At 39.9% G+C, this 17,957-nt stretch overlaps 1 protein-coding gene across 1 annotated transcript in view; it reads left to right on the top strand.

Moving 5' to 3' along the window:
• Positions 1-17,957, top strand: part of LOC122562410 (coiled-coil domain-containing protein 63-like) — a 90,626-nt gene that overhangs the window by 16,041 nt on the left and 56,628 nt on the right. Inside the window, exons 2-3 of the mRNA XM_043715267.2 lie at positions 215-337; positions 11,928-12,067. Coding sequence (XP_043571202.2) covers positions 215-337; positions 11,928-12,067 — 263 coding nt within the window. The remainder of the gene's footprint in view (positions 1-214; positions 338-11,927; positions 12,068-17,957) is intronic.

The following is a 17,957-nucleotide window of genomic DNA, read 5'->3' as shown; positions in this document are numbered from 1 at the left end:
TGACTATGGAGAGTCAGTGAAGAGATCTAGAGAAATAGTAATGAGGAAGGGCTGGGAGTCGTCATCAGTGTACGTGTGGAAGCTGAAGCCATATCTTTAGATGATCAGTATATGGAGGATTTGAGGTTTATATATTTAGGGGTCATCAAAGTCAATGGTCAAAAGAGGGAAGATAAGTAATTGCTAGAACTGTTATGATTATGTTACACTTAAGAGATCCTGTAAGTGTGGTCATGCTGAGACATTAGAGAAGGATGATACAGTTGAGCACACTATTGAATGCAGAGCAATTGAAGAGGATGAAAACAAAAATGTCACCTGCAACGAATGTATCTTTGTGAGTTGAATAGGAAACAGAAAGAAGAATAAGCCATTTATCCTTCAGTCTGTATTGGCATTCAAATAAATCATCTGTGATCTAACTCCATATAGCCGCCTCTGTTCCTTATTTATGAATATTTATGGTCAACATAAAGTTATTAATCTCAAACTTATAATTAGCAATTGTCTCAGCAATCACTACAACTTGTAGAGTTCCAAATGTTCTCTGACTTCAACTAAAAAGCTTAGCTCTAATTCAAAGGCTCCAGATCTAGATTCCCCAATCAGTGGAAATAATTTCTTGCTATCCATCCTGAGAGTTCTCTTTAATAACTTGACAAATCTAGCAATTCATTCCTAATCTTCTAAATTCCCAGGAATACAGCCCTAATATCTATGATCTCTCCTTATAATGTATCCCAAGGAATCCAGATATCAAATTATTAATTTTATACTGCTGTGATGGATTTCCCAAGTCTGAAAATTACAAAAGTCACAAAAGTGCTTCCAACATTTTTTCCTCATTCCTCAATCAAGGATTCTGCATCCCACTCATCATCTGTGGTTGGAATGACTCTTAACCACATCTGACCCATTTTCCATACTTCTGCCCTCAGCCCTTTCTGTCCTGCCCAGAGCTGTGATAGAGTTCTCTTTGCTTTTACCTTCTGTCCCACCAACCCTTGTATTCAAAGAATACCTTGCACCATTTCAGCCAGTTCAAGCATGTTTTACCCTCCACAATCAACATTAGGAAGAGGCTGTTCACTTTGCACACCATGGTCTGCTCTTCCACCACCCCTGACACCTCATCTTGCTCTCACAGTACCTTCACAAACAATTGCAAGAACAGTGGCATGTGCTCTTTTACCTCTTTCCTCCTCACTGTCCAAGATCTTAAATTTCTTCCAGGTTAATCTACTATATTTATTGCTCAAAATGCCACCTCTTCTACACTGGGGAGACTAATCTCAGACTGGGTGACTGCTTTGCACCATATTTTCTTGACCTATATTCTACCATTAACACCTACTCTACATGGCTTTTCTTTACTACTCTTAACATTCCCATTGCATTTTGTCCTGTGCCAACAGTGATCTTTGATCTACCTCACATTTAATCCTACCCAAAGCTTTCCTTCTGTTCTACTTGTTCCTCTCCACCTTTTTGTACAAGTGAAAACTCATCATGTTTCCAACTCTCTCTTCAATTCCAAAGAAGAATCATATTGGACACAAAACATGAATTTTATTTCTCTCTCCACTGATTGTTTTTACTTCAGATTTACAGCAACTGCAATATTTTGTAATTGTTCAATAATTTCTAATTCTAGTTGTTAAAATGCTAGTGTTTGAGTTAGTCTTTTTCATTTCTTTTTGCACCTCTCCATTATATTTTAATGATCTAGATATGTGGACCATATTTGTAGGTTCCTTTGCACCGACACAACTGTTAGCTTTTCACCACTTTGAAAGTATTCTGAGTTAGCCTTATTGGATCTAAAGTGGATAACCTTACAATTTGTACGATGAGTCCTAAGTGAAATTTCCCAAATTGTTGGATTTTCAGATGGAATATATCAAACCATTAAGCTCCCGGCTGAGGAGGAGTGAACTGGCACCCCTTTGTTATTCAGCTACCCCTCAATCCATTGCAAAAAGGTTTAGTTCAAAAAGAATGCCCTCCCTTGTGGATACGTTTCTCCCAGCCGCAAATAAGCTTGTGTTTTAAAATGAGCCAACCTTAGCAGGCTTTCTTGTGAGATTGTTTAAATTACTAAATGTAAGAAGAAATAGTAACACAACACATTTACACACAAATAAGAGATGAATCCAGAAAGATAAGTTTTTAAAAAGATGCCTAGATCAGCCTCTGAACTTGACGATTTTGATATTCATATAGCACCCTTTTACCAATTCAATTAATGTAGTAATATCTTTTTGTAATTTAATGCTTCCATTTTTATTTAAATGTTGTGGCAGTGGAAAACTGATTTGAGAGATTCAGACAGTAGCAAGAAAAGTAGTATTAGATTTGATAGGGAATAGCATTTTACAGAACTTGGCAAAGAAAAGGAAGATTGCAGTTTGGTGATCATTTGGAAAGTCAGAATAATTAACTTTTTTTAGTGATGGGTTGATGACCAATCACCACCATGATAGTTTGGAGATGACAGGACATAGGAAGTATAGCCAGTGGGAAAGTTTTCGATAGTGGGAAAGCTGTTACCAGTCATGAGCCAAGTTTTAATCAAAATCGGTAATGTCACTATTACACCCATCTACAATAAGATTGTGAATGATGAAAAACATTTGGAGGGAAAAGTAGTGATCAAATTCACTGAGGTTATTTTGATGAAACATTTAGTATGATGATTGAAGTCTGTACTTCAGGAAGAATGCAAATACTGAACTGATTTCAGATATGAAATGTCTGCAGTAAAGTATTGGGAGTTGGCTTTAACAGTAGAACAGATTTTTTTCTCAGGCAAAAATCATTTGTTCTTGACAGCAAAATATGTTACTTGAAAACAGATTGAATTCCCATCTAAAAAACATTTACTTCACATTAGTAAATGTACCTATCGACATATCAATTTCACACAGCATCCCTGTTGTGTAAACATTGCTGGTACTAATGTGAATTTGAGCTGTTCCAGAAAATATGTATTCAACTAATCTTTTCTTTATGATGTTTGATTCATATAACACATTGCAAACAGAAACTAACACACATTCTGCAAATAATGATAGCGATGAGACAAATGAAGCATTCCTTTCAAAAATACCACACTCCCATAAAACATCTTGACAAAAATAGAATCAATCTGAGGATATTATTTGCTAAAGACTACACAATCTAGTTAAAGATCTAGGATTACTCACCACCTGATAAACCAATTTTTATTTTGCCTAAATACTTTTGTATACAGACATCTTGAGCTATATATGCAATATATAAATTACACTACTTCTTTGGCTTTGCCCGTTTTCTTTATTTTTATCCATATGCTGAACTGCTGTTGTATCGGGTGAGAATACCCAAACGTTTAAAATACCATTTTAATGCATTCTCTCAGATTGTGAAAATTCACAATTAAGAAAATCCTAGGTTTGAATTAGCTATTGAGTTACTGTACTGTTAACAGTACCCTCTAATTGTTTCTATAATTTCTTCTTTGGGAAGGTGGAGTTGTTAGAACTGAGAATATAGGGTGGATATTCAGGATTTTTCACTCTGAGACTGCACAATGCCATGTTCTACAAGCCCATTTGGCAATTTAACATACCAAGACACCTAGGACAATCAGCATTATTTCAGATGGAAGGAAACGCAGCCGAAGAATCATTATCTAAAAGTAACGACAACTGTACATTTTTTTAAAGCCTAAAGTTTGCCACTCTCTGAACTAAAGCACAGGGGCTCTCATTTTCTCGCGGCCTGGTCTCCAAGATTCAGTTGCCATGGTCACTTTGAAATGGAGACGTTAACAGTTCCGTCACAGTGACCCAATAACCATGGCAACGTTAGACTTTAGTATTATCAAACTTTGGGAAGAAGCGTGAAGTTCGCGCTGTTATGAGATCTTATCTCAACTTTATTTCTCTTCCAATTTAATACAATTGAAGTGAGTCTTTAGCATGTAGTAGTAACATTTACTGTTATCTTTTGGACGATTTAAATTATAGTTTTCACATATTTGAAAATGTGGCGATATGGCCTCTTTGAAGCGCAAATAAATGTCCTTTTTTTTGTGAATCCACGAGAGGACGATGTAAATGCATAAGATGCTTGGAAAGACATTTCCATGTCAATGAGTTGGATATAAAATCAACTCTGGCTCAGAAACGCTGGAATTAAATTTTTCCTGTCTTCCTTTCTGAAGGAGTGAATTCTCGTTGTGTGTAGGGTACTTTGTCAGCAGCCAGAACCTTACTCAAATGGCTGTCTTAACTGGTTGAGTTTTTGAATTGCTGTATGCAGCACTCTAGAGCATTCATCATCGAGGCAGGCCATTCTGCCCGATGGTTTATGGTCCAAAGCCTTAATTTACCCCTTTCTTTGAACTGTCCTCCAAGGGGCAAATATGGTGTCCTAGTCTACTTATCAAAACTGCTCAGAGTTTTAAAAGCCATTTTAGGTCTTTTTTTTCCTGAGAAAATAACCCAGTCTGTCAGTCTTTCTTGATCAGTTATTACTTCCCAATCCTGTTTTCACCTTGTCTTTAGTATCTTCAGTATTTCTATATCCTTTTGAGTAGCATGAAGAGCAAGACGGAACACAGTTCTCTGAAAGTAGTATACCTAAGGTTCCATATAATTTATCTAAGTGACGTTTTGATTATGTTCTACAAGAAATGAGCCCCAGTTTTTGCAGTTTTATCCCATTGTTAGCTTGTTACTACTTTACTGATTTAGCAATTATGAACGTGTGTCTCTGGATTCTTTTCCGTCAGTACCCCCTTTAGACTTTTATTTTCCAAGATCTTTATGGCCTTTTTATCACTTCTCATATGTTTTTATTGAAATTCATTTACCATTTTGACAATTTTGTTTTTGTCTTGTATTTTGTTATGATCCTCCTGAGGATTAACTACAACCCCAATATCGTGCCCTTTGCAAGTTTTGAAATTCTTCATAGTTGATAGATGTGACAGCATATTCAATGTCCCTGTTAAAAATATTAAACCAAATTTAGAGTCATTAAAATCCAGCAACAGCAATCTTGGAGCAGCAATTTGCTTCCAAATGTTCAGAGGATAATTATTTCTCAGGAAGCATATTTCTTCTTGGTTACATTTGTGACCACTTAAAAATATCAGTTTTGTGCCAACACAGCTAGTTAAGTATCTGCCTGTGTACAATGTATTTGAAATTGATCCAAGAAACATCATAACCAGGAATTTATGCATCAGTAAAATTAACTGTTGTTCGCATCTTCAGTGCTACAATGTGTCATGAAAATACAGATGACGCATTCAGCATATGTCAATCGTGTATGTGTGTGTTGGTTGGTAGATTAGCTCATCACACTAGCTTTTCAGTGTTCCATCAAAGAAAAATGCTTTCATTCTAGACCTGACCACCATATTGTTAAATGGATGACAGTACATTTGGAGATAACACCTATATATATTGTTATAAATTAAAAATGTTGGTAAGCCATTGCAGAAACATTAGCAATAAATTAGTGTACTTTAAATTTTGTAGCTGGGATGCCATGAGTAAAAACGCAACACAATAACAACATTCAATGAGCATTTTAAGGGTGAAAAGGTGGAGGAAATTCTGGAGAGTAGGCTGTAAATGACTGGAAGAATTACAACTCATAATGGGATAAAAAAAAGGAGCAATCCACAAGACTGGAGTCAGAGGAATGGAGTATTTGGCAGAATGAAGGGTAATGGGGAATGTGAAAGGCTAGAGGAGTTCACAATGATAGCAAATAATAAAGACATGAATACAAGAAAATTATTTTAAATTTGTGCATTTGGAGATTGGGAATTAATGTAAGTAATTAAGAACAAGGCAGTTGAGTCAGTGCTCAGATTGCAGGATATGTTCCAGCAGTATGTTCCAGCAGGAAATCAGAGCTTAGGAAATATATCAGGAAGACATTGGAGTAATAAGGTTTTGAAGTGGCATTGGCATGTATAAAAGCTTCAATGGAAAATAGCCTGAGATAGGAAGTGAAGGCAAAAATATCCTGTCTTTATGACGGAAGAGACATAAGATCAGAAGCTCGGTTTGGAGTTAATCAGAATGCAGAAACATAGTCTTAGGAGAACATACAAAACCAGTCTTTATGTTGAAATCTGACCATCCAAGTTGTTAAACAGAATCTTAGATACAGTTAAGATTGTTTTGATTGCTGATTTGTATACTTTGGATAACAGTGCATTCATGTGTTCAAAATAAGTGATTAAAATTAAAATCAAAAATAACATTCTATTTGATTGTGATCACTATAAATTTCCTTCCTTGTCCTTCTCAATTTATATTCGAAAAGTGTGGCACTGGAAAAGCACAGCAGGTCAGGCAGGATCTGAGGAGCAGGAGAGTCAATGTTTCGGGCATAAGCGCTTCATCAAGAATGTGGAGGGACAAGGAGGCTGAGAGATAAATAGTAGGGTGGGGTGGGGCTGGGGGAAGGTAGCTGGGAAGGCATAGGTGGATGCAGATGGGGGGGTAATAGTGATAGAACAGTGAGGAGAGTGGAGCGAATAGACGGGAAGGTCAAGAAGAAGGTCAAGAGGGCAGTGCTGAGTTAGATCTGGGATGAAGCGGGGGGAGGGGAGATTTAGAAACTGGTGAAGTCAATATTGATGCCGTGTGGTTGAAGGGTCCAAACGCGAAAGATGAGGCATTCTTGCTCCAATTGTCGGGTGGCTTGGATTTGGTGGTGAAGGAGGCTCAGGACTTGAATGTCCTTGGGGGAATGGGAAGGGGAGTTGATGTGGTCGGTCACAGGCCCTTGGGGTTGTTTGGTGTGTGTGTCCCAGAGATGTTCCCTGAAACGTTCTGTGAGTTGGTATCTTGTCTCCCCGATGTAGAGGAGACCACATAGATGTGAAAAAGATCCTTTGGGGCCTTGGATCGAGGTGAGGGGGAAGTGTGGGTGCAGGTTCTACACCTCCTGCAGCGACAAGGGAAGGTGGCAGGTGTGAAGGGTGGATTGGTGGGGGGGCATGAACCTAACAAGGGAGTCACGGAGGGAATAGTCTCTGCAGAACACAGAAAAGGGGTGGGGAAGGAAATATATCTTTGGTGCTGTGGTCTGATTGTCGGTGGCAGAAATGTGTTGGTGTAAACTCAATGGGTCAAATGGCCTCTTTCCGCACTGTTGGCTTCTATAATAGTGTCAACATGTACAGAATGTTTCCATTAATGACGATGAGTCAAACAAGAAATTATCAATATAACATTATCACTAATAAAAATCAAAGCCAAAAGTCAGAAGAATTTTGTTTACTTAGAGAATGTGGAACTCATGAACAGTGGGATTGGTTGAACCAAGCAGAAGAGAGGCATCTAAGGACAGGCTAAATAAGAATATGAAGGAGAAGAGAATAGAGTGAAATGCTGATAGAGTTGGATAAGAAAAGTCAGATAGGAACTCAGGTGGAGCCGGAAATGAACTGCTTAGCTGCAAGGCCCATTTCTGTGCTTTATACTTAAGTAATCCCTAACAAACCTGAATGTGAAGATCTAGCAATATATTTGTTGCATAATGGGAATCAATATGATCGCGATGATGATATCATTTTCATATCAAGAGTCATATATTATGAAGATTCCAAGCAGAGGAGACTGGAAGAACTGTCATGTCTCACTAGCTTGATTGAGTTTTTTGAAGAAGGAATCAATAAGATTGATGAGGGCAGAACAGTAGACGTGATCTAGATGGACTTCAGTAAGGCAGTCGACAAAGTTTCTCATGGTAGACTGGTTAGCAAGGTATATTGACAAGAGAAAATTAACAGCCTTGGTGGGTCTCTTTCCTTTCAAACATTTTTAAAATTATGAAAGATTTTGATAGGTAGGTGGATTAGGTGGCTTGGCTATGTTAAATTATCCTGTACTGTCCAGGGATGTGCAGATTAGATGGATTAGTCATGGTAAATGTGGTATTCACATGGAATATAGGAAGAATTAGCCATTTGGATACAGAACTGGCTGAAAGATAAAAGACAATGGTAGAGGGTTGCTTTTTAGACTGGAGGCCTGTAACCAGTGGTGTGCCACAAGGGTCGGTGCTGAATCCACTGCTTTTCGTCATTTATATAAATGATTTGGATTGAGCATAGAAGATATAGTTAGTAAGTTTGCAGATGACACCAAAATTGGCAGTGCAGTGGACAGCAAAGAAGATTACCTCAGAGTACAACAGGATCTTGATCAGATGGGCCATTGGGCCGAGGAGTGGCAGGTGGAGTTTAATTTAGGTAATTATGAGGTGCTGCATTTTGGCAAGGCAAATCAGAGGAGGACTTATACACTTAATGGCAAGGTCCTGGGGAATGTTGCTGAAAAAAGAGACCTTGGAGTGCAGGTTTATAGTTCCTTGAATGTGGAGTAGATAAGATAGCGAAGAAGGAATTTTGTATGCTTTCTTTATTGGTCAGTGCATTGAGTATAGGAGTTGGAAGGTCATGTTGTAGCTGTACAAGACATTAGTTAGAGCATTTTTGGAATATTTTATACAAATCCGGTCTCCCTCCTATAAGAAGGATGTTGTGAAACTTGAAAGAGTTCAAAAAAGATTTACAAGGATGTTGCCGGGATTTGAGCTATAGGGAGAAACTGAATAAGCTGGGGCAGTTTTCCCATGTGCATTGGAGGCTAAGGGGTGACCTTATAGATGTTTATAAAATTATGAGGGGCATGGATAGGATAAAATAATAAGGTCTTTTCCCTGGGTTGGGGGAGTCACAAACTGGAGGACATAGGTTTAGGACAAAAGGGGAAAGATTTCAAAGGGACCTAAAGGCAACATTTTCATTGAAAAGGTGGTGTGTGTATGGAATGAGCTGCCAGAGGAAGTGATGCAGGCTGATACAATTACAACATTTAAACAGCACCTGGATGGGTATATGAATAGGAAGGGTTAAGAGGAATATGGGCCAAGTGCTGGCAAATGGGACGAGATTAGGTTAGGATATCTGATCGGCATGGACGAGTTGAACCAAAGGGTTTGTTCCCATGCTGTACGTCTCTATGACTCTATAACTGGACAAGATGTTGTATGATGAATCCTCATCTCTGTTAGTCATGTTGTATGAACTGGCTGGACTCATGTTTATGATAAGGTGCTGCTACTACCTTCCTTTTAGGTTAACATCTACAGGGCCTGCTTTGTCTAGTTCTGCAGAGGAAAGCCAGAAAGTAGTCTTAATTGGAAGGAGCCTTTTCCTGAAATAAGATGTAAGTTATTGTATGAAAGTAATCAGGTAAACAGTACTTTGGTATGACAGATGTTGTTAGAAAGATTAGGAATAAACCCAAAGGGTAGATCTATTAGCTGAACATCGAGAACTGTTCTCCCAATCCAGGTTCTTATGATGTCACTATGTTGGGTAGAGTTTAAAGCATTCCTCATTATTAACCTTTCAGAATCAAATACCTAATACAGCAGTGGAGAGCTTTAATCAGTGTTTTAGATATTAGAATGTAAACAAAATATTTACAGTACTTAGAGTCATAGAGATGTACAGCATGGAAACAGATCCTTCGGTCCAACCCATCCATGCCAACCAGATATCCCAACCCAATCTAGTCCCACCTGCCAGCACCCGGCCCATATCCCTCCAAACCCTTCCTATTCATATACCCATCCAAATGCCTTTTAAATGTTGCAATTGTACTAGTCTCCACCACATCCTCTGGCAGCTCATTCCATACACGTACCACCCTCTGCGTGAAAAAGTTGCCCCTTAGGTCTCTTTTATATCTTTCCCCTCTCACCCTAAACCTATGCCCTCTAGTTCTGGACTCCCCTACCCCAGGGAAAAGACTTTATCTATTTATCCTATCTATGCCCCTCATAATTTTGTAAACCTCTATAAGGTCACCCCTCAGCTTCCGACGCTCCAGGGAAAACAGCCCTAGCCTGTTCAGCCTCTCCCTGTAGCTCAAATCCTCTAACCCTGGCAACATCCTTGTAAATCTTTTCTGAACCCTTTCAAGTTTCACAACATCTTTCCGATAGGAAGGAGATCAGAATTGCACGCAATATTCCAACAGTGGCCTAACCAATGTCCTGTACAGCCGCAACATGACCTCCCAACTGCTGTACTCAATACTCTGACCAATAAAGGAAAGCATACCAAACGCCTTCTTCACTATCCTATCTACCTGCAACTCCACTTTCAAGGAGCTATGAACCTGCACTCCAAGGTCTCTTTGTTCAGCAACACTCCCTAGGACCTTACCTTTAAGTGTATAAATCCTGCTAAGATTTGCTTTCCCAAAATGCAGCACCTTGCATTTATCTGAATTAAACGCCATCTGCCACTTCTCAGCCCATTAGCCCATCTGGTCCAGATCCTGTTGTAATCTGAGGTAACCCTCTTCGCTGTCCACTACACCTCCAATTTTGGTGTCATCTGCAAACTTACTAACTGTACCTCTTATGCTCGCATCCAAATCATTTATGTAAATGACAAAAAGTAGAGGACCCAGCACCGATCCTTGTGGCACTCCACTGGTCACAGGCCTCCAGTCTGAAAAACAACCCTCCACCACCACCCTCTGTCTTCTACCTTTGAACCAGTTCTGTATCCAAATGGCTAGTTCTCCCTATATTCCACGAGATCTAACCTTGCTAATCAGTCTCCCATGGGGAAACCTTGTCAAACGCCTTACTGAAGTCCATATAGATCACATCTACTGCTCTGCCCTCCTCAATCTTCTTTGTTACTTCTTCAAAAAACTCAATCAAGTTTGTGAGACATGATTTCCCACGCACAAAGCCATGTTGACTATCCTGAATCAGTCCTTGCCTTTCCAAATACATGTATATCCTGTCCCTCAGGATTCTCTCTAACAACTTGCCCACCACCGAGGTCAGGCTCACCGGTCTGTAGTTCCCTGGCTTGTTACTGAGACTCGGATAGTAGTTATTCCTAGATAAGGTAAGGATGTAGGTGCAGTAGACTCAAAATAGGAACAGTCTGAGTAAATACAGCAGTCTCCAGTGCATTACAGATACCAATATCCAAGTCTAATGGTAGGCAGAGACCATAAAGGTATTGTAATGCAGACATGAGAACACAGAAGTAGCACAGTCCATGCTGATAGTTCCGTTAGTCAAAATTAATATTTACCGTATACAGAGCAGTAAGGGAAGATAGAACACATCCCATATGATATCCTGTACAAGTTATCATATATAAAGGATAGTTATTAGTTAGGCACCACACTATCTATCTGTAGACTGTATAAAGATTTCAGATGTTTCCAATTCCTTTCAGTTTCAAAGAAGGGTCATAATGGACTCAAAATGTTAATTCTGTTTCACTCTCCATAGATCCTGGCAGACTTGCTGGGTTTCTCCAGCACTTAGTCTTCTTATTTTAGATTGCCAGTATCTACAATATTTTGCTCTTACTGCAGATTTAACTTCCTGTGTGACAGATGTGCAAGTAGAAGTAGTCTTTTTGCTGTAAATTTAAGTAAATAACTTAATAAAGAGTTAATCATATTAATCGCAATGCCATCAAATGCAACTAACGTGTTTAAATTATAGGTGTGTCATTTTACGTTTCTAACAACTTGCCTGAAAAGCTGTAGTTTTTGCAATCTATTCTTGAAATTCAAGGAAAGGTACAGAATTATCTAAATTGTTATCTTTGTTGAGGTGTGGGAGGTTTTCCTCATATTATATCCAACTGCAATTTCCTATTTTTGGACAAGTTTTGCCCTTTGTATAACACTTGAAATATGATTTAAAGAGATAAATATTGGATTGGTGAGCAATTTAACATTGTACATGAATTATATGGTTTGAGGCAAGTACAGAAGAAAAAGGAAATCAAACTTAGAAGTTGCTAATAGGTAACCATGTCTTCTTGTTTCAACAAAGCAGAAAGAAAAATGTATTCTCAGAGTACACTATTAGATAGTGACACAGAAACTGAGGCAACAGCAGCAGCGGTCAAGCTGAAACTTCTGCATCAATTACGTAATCTGGAAGGTGATCAGAGGGCTTACCATGAAGAATCTGAACGTACCATCATGCGTCAACTGTAAGTTAGTCTATAAGATCATAAGATGTAGGAACAAAAGTAGATCATCCAGCCCATCAAGTCTGCTCTGCCATTGAATGAGATCATGGCTGATCTGATAACCTTCAACATCACTTTCCTGCCTTTTCCTCATAGTCCTTGGTTCCCTCACTAATTAAAAAGCTGACTATCTCAGACCCTCAGGAAGACATGCTGACTCTGCTTGATCATATTATGTATTCTATTATATTCTTCTATTACATTTTTTATAAAAGATACCAACATTTTCCTAATAACTGATATTAAACTAACTGGTCTAGAGTTACCTGTTTCTTTTTGTCTCCTTCTGTTTTTAAATAAAGGTGTTACATTGGCCATTTCCCATTCCACTGAGACTATTCCATAATCCAAGGATTCTTAGAAGATTACTACTAGCATATCTCCTATCCATGCAGCTACTTTAATATCTTAGGATGAATCCCATCAGATTCAGGGTACTTATCAGCTCCAGAAATTTCTCTAGCATTTTTTTTCTCTTTTGATAGTTATTGTATTTATTTGCTCTCCTTTTTTAGTAATTATTTAGTAATTTAAGAATGCTTTTGGTGATGTCTACTGTGAAGTAAGTGATAAGTATTCGTTCAACTACTCAGCCATTTCCTTGATCCCCATTATTATTGGATTAGAAACAAAAATCTGCAGATGCTGGAATCCAAAATAGACAAGCAAGAGGCTGGAAGAACACAGCAAGCCAGGCAGCATCAGGAGGTGGAGAGGTCAATGTTTTGGATGTAATCCTCTTCAGTGCTGGGGGGTGGGTGTAAGGGGAGCTGCAGATAAAAGAGGTGGCAGGGGCAGGGTGGTGAAGACAGGTAGAGGGTACGATCTGTTTGGTCAATGGGAGGAATGAATCCGGTAGGTGACTGGGAGGAGTGGAAGGTAGGGGGAGGGGCTGCGAAGGAAGTTGGGGGAACGGGAAGGAAGGTTATTTGAAATTGGAGAACTCAGTGTTGAGTCCTCTGATCTATAGGCTGCCCAGGCAGAAGATGAGGTATTGTTCCTCCAATTTGTGGTTTGTTTCATTATGGCAAAGGAGGAGGCCAAGGATGGTCATGTTGGAAAGGGATTCGGAAGGGGAATTAAAATGGACGGTGACTGGGAGTTCCAGTTGGGCCCTGTGGTTCCAGCCGAGGCTCAGCGAATTGTTCCTTTCTGTGCTGTACTGTTCTATGTTCTATGTTCCCTAAGTTTATGTTTAGTCTCCCCAATGTAGAGAAGACCACACTGGGAGCACTTGATGCAGTAAACTTGGTTGGAAGAATGGCAGGTGACCTCTGCCTCACCTAGAAGGACTGTTTGGGGCCCTTCTCACTCCCTTTCTAACATGATTCCCATTCCCACTCCCTATACATGGCACCCCCCCCCCCCCCCCCCCCACTCCCTTTCTAACATGATTCCCATTCCCACTCCCTATACATGGCACCCCCCCCCCCCCCCCCCCCCCCCCCCCCATCCTCCCCAACCCTCACCTCCATCCAGGGCCCCAAACAGTCCTTCCGGGTGAGACAGAGGTCCACGTGCCTCTCTTCCAACCTAGTTTACTGCATCAGGTGCTCTCAACGTGGTCTTATCTCCATTGGGGAGACCAAACATAAACTTAGGGAACGGTTCAGCGAACATCTCAGCTGGGCCCACTGCAGTCAACCAGACCTCCCAGTCATCATCCATTTTAATTCCCCTTCCCACTCCCTTTCCAACATGACCATTCTTAGCTTCGCCCATTGCCACGATGAAACAAATGGCAAATTGGAGGAACAACACCTCATCTTCCGCCCAGGCAGCCTACAGCTTGGAGGAGTCAATATTGATTTCTCCAATTTCAAATAACCTCCCTTCCCATCCTGACTCCCTTCCCAGCCCCTCTCCCTCCCTTCCACTCATCCCACTCACCTATCCAATTCATTCCTCCCATTGACCAACTAGGTCGTACCCTCTACTTGTCTTCATCTATCCCCACTTCACTACCCTCCCTTTATCTGCAGCTCCCCTTACACCCAACCCCAGTCCTGAAGAAGGGTTACACCTGAAGCAACTTTTCCACTTCTGCTTGCTGTGCTCTTCCAGCCTCCTGCTTAGCTCCCTTGGATTCCAGCATCTGCAGTTTTTTTTGTCTCTAACCAAATAATAATCGGGATCAAGGAAACGGGTGAGTAGTTGAACGAATACTTATCATTTATTTCATAGGATGACACCCGGCCTCATTCTCTCAGGAGCTGATGTTCACTTTGACTTTTCTATTTCTTTTGATATATTTAAAGAAGTTCTTGCTTTTATTTGCCCGTTTACCTTCATATTTTATCTTCAGCCTCTTCATTTTTTTTTGGCACCTTTTGTTGGTTTTAAAACTTCCTCAATCCACTGGCTTACTTCTAATTTTTATCGAGTTGTGTGTTTTTCTTTCAATTTGATGCTATCCTTATCTTCCCTGATTAGCCATGATTGGCTGAGACATTTTTGCTGCTAAACCCCTTTTCTTATCTTCTTCAGCCAATGCTGCACTCTTTGTCTTTTTAATTGCCCTTATTTAAGTTTAACATAATTGTTTCTGACCCAAATTCCTCCCTCTCAAATTGAAAGCTAAATTGTACTGTGTTATGGTAACTGTTACTCTGACATCATTTATTAAACTGATCTTTTACTCTGACATCATTTATTAAACCTGCCTCATTGTATTATAATCAATCCAAAATATCCCCGATTCCTGGTTGGATCACAACAAATTGTTCTAGGAAACTGTCCTGAATACACTCTCTAAATTATTCCTCGTGGCCTTTCTGCCGGTGTGACTATCTCAATCTAGATGAAGACTAATGTCATTCCTAACTAACTGACTGCCTTTGTTACATGTCCTCATTATCTCCTGATTTATTCTCTGTCTCGTATATCTACCATTAGGAGATCTATAGACTACTCCTACTAGTGACTTCTTCCCCTTTTTATTTCTTACCTCCACCTATAGACAATAGGTGCAGGAGTAGGCCATTCTGCCCTTCGAGCCTGCACCACCATTCATTATGATCATGGCTGATCATCCTCAATCAGTATCCTGTTCCTGCCTTATCTCCATAACCCTTGATTCCACTATCCTTGAGAGCTCTATCCAACTCTTTCTTAAATGAATCCAGAGACTGGACCTCCACTGCCTTCTGGGGCAGAGCATTCCACACACTGTCTACTCTGTGGGTGAAGAAGCTTCTCCTCATCTCTGTCCTAAATGGCCTACCCCGTATTTTTAAGCTGTGTCCTCTGGTTCGGGACTCATCCATCAGCGGAAACATGTTTCCTGCCTCCAGAGTGTCCAATCCTTTAATAATCTTATACATCGTATAAGATTATTATCAATCAGATCCCCTCTCAGTCTTCTAAACTCAAGGGTATACAAGCCCAGTGGTTCCAATCTTTCAACGTAAGATAGTCCCGCCATTCCAGGAATTGACCTCGTGAACCTATGCTGCACTCCCTCAATAGCCAGAATGTCTTTCCTCAAATTTGGAGACCAGAACTGCACACAATATTCCAGGTGCGGTCTCACCAGGGCCCTGTACAGTTGCAGAAGAACCTCTTTGCTTCTATACTCAATCCCTCTTGTTATGAAGGCCAGCATGCTATTAGCTTTCTTCACTACCTGCTGTACCTGCATGCTTGCCTTCATTGACTGGTGTACAAGAACACCCAGATCTCTTTGTACTGCCCCTTTACCTAACTTGACTCCATTTAGGTAGGAATCTGCCTTCCTGTTCTTGCCACCAAAGTGGATAACCATACATTTATCCACATTAAACTGCATCTGCCATGTATCTGTCCACTCACCTAACCTGCCCAGGTCACCCTGTAATCTCGTAACATCCTCCTCACATTTCACCCTGCCACCCAGCTTTGTATCATCAGCAAATTTGCTAATGTTACTATTAATACCATCTTCTATATCATTAATATATATTATAAAAAGCTGCGGTCCCAGCACTGATCCCTGCGGTACCCCACTGGTCACCGCCTGCCATTCCGAAAGGGAGCCGTTTATCACAACTCCTTGTTTCCTGTCAGCCAACCAGTTTTCAATCCAAGTCAGTACTTTGCCCCCAATACCATGCACCCTACTTTTGCTCACTAACCTCCTATGTGGGACTTTATCAAAGGCTTTCTGAAAGTCCAGCAACACTACATCCACTGGATCTTCCTTGTCCATCTTCAGAGTTACATCCTCAAAAAATCCAGGAGATTAGTCAAGCATGATTTCCCTTTCATAAATCCATGCTGACTCTGACCTATCCTGTTACTGCTATCCAGATGTGTCGTAATTTCATCCTTTATAATTGAAGGAAGGTTCTACATAGAGTCATAGAGTCGTACTGCACAGAAACAGACCCTTCGGTCCAACCAGTCTATGCTGAACATAATCCAAAACAAAATTAGTCCTATCTGCCTACTTCTGGCCTACATTCCTCCAAACCTTTCCTGTTCATGTACTTATTCAAATGTCCTTAAACATTGTAATTATCCCCACAACCACCACTTCCTCAGGAAGTTCATTCCACATATGAACCATCCTCTGTGTAAAGAATTTGCCCCTCATATCTTTTTTAAATCTCTCTCCTCTCACCTTAAAAACATACCCCCTTGTCTTGAAATCCCCCATCCTTCCTTCATCTGTAGATTCATACTAGAGGATTGCCAAGATGGTGAAAATGAGAAAGCCAGCATTTAGAGTTGTCATTGGTAAAATGTTAGTATATAAATATGATGTCACCAGATTTGTTTTTTTTACACACAATGACAATGGTGTTCTTACAGCCTGATAACACAACGGCTTCCACAATGCTGTGCTAACAGGTTTACAAGACAAATGTGAACAGCTGACCACTTTGATTTTAAATTTTTATCAGTGTACATCTGGGAAACATGACCACACTTCGGAGTGTAATGTCAGAAAAATTTAAAAGTTAAAGTACTGGTGTCTAAGCTTCCAGTATACCATCACAATCAAACAGTAATACCTCTTATAGTATTAGTCACCATAATTCCAGAGGATCACAGGCATGCTCTCTCATTAGAGAGAGAGAGATGACTGGTGGTAAACTTAACCTGAGGTCACCACTCTTCAGCTGAGGGGTGAGGTCAAGAAGGTCAGATCGTCATGGTAACCTCAGCCAATATGGGGATTGAACTTGTATTATTGGCATTATTCTGCAATGCAAACTAGCTGTTCAGTTAACTGACTTTACCTTATTCTTCCAACATTGTGCAAATCTACTGCAGTTTTATGACACCATGTGATGTGAAGAGATTTCACCCCAAATTATTTTCCTATCCCATTTAGGAAGATGACAAGTAGAGAGTGAACAGAAGAGAAAGAAAATTTACTCATAGAGTTATATGTATTCTTCAATCCAGAGCAGAGCCCACGGATTGCATTTTCTACTTTCTCCCTGGAGGAATGACACTTGACATGACAAAAATAATGTCTCTACTATTGGTTTTGTTGCGGTTCTCATAACTCAGTTACCATATATAAAAAGTAGACTAAAAGTTGCATAGGAATCATAACCCTCATCTAATTAGAGATATTGTTGCAAGAACTATCAGTTGATCTTGGTTTGGTCCTGATCAGATAGCCAGCCATACACTTCAAGCACCAAATATTGTGCCAATTGTTCAATTCTGTGCATGAATTTAGAGCGCAGTTGACAGTTATTTGAAACTATGAAGCCCCAACGATTGCAATTATTTAAATAGATTGACCTGTTAATTTTTCAGTAACCCTGGAGCTATGTAGAGATCAAATCAGACCATTACATTTGCATGGTTGTTTAAAATATAAAAAGTAACAAATAACTATGTATGCAAAGCATAA

Source organism: Chiloscyllium plagiosum, unplaced genomic scaffold (assembly GCF_037043375.1).
Source record: "Chiloscyllium plagiosum isolate Xiang-an unplaced genomic scaffold, Cpla_swu_hap1 HiC_scaffold_24, whole genome shotgun sequence".
NCBI classification, from domain to species: domain Eukaryota; kingdom Metazoa; phylum Chordata; class Chondrichthyes; order Orectolobiformes; family Hemiscylliidae; genus Chiloscyllium; species Chiloscyllium plagiosum.
The sequence above is the reverse complement of the archived record's forward strand: the minus strand, read 5'-3'. Positions and strand labels throughout refer to the sequence as shown.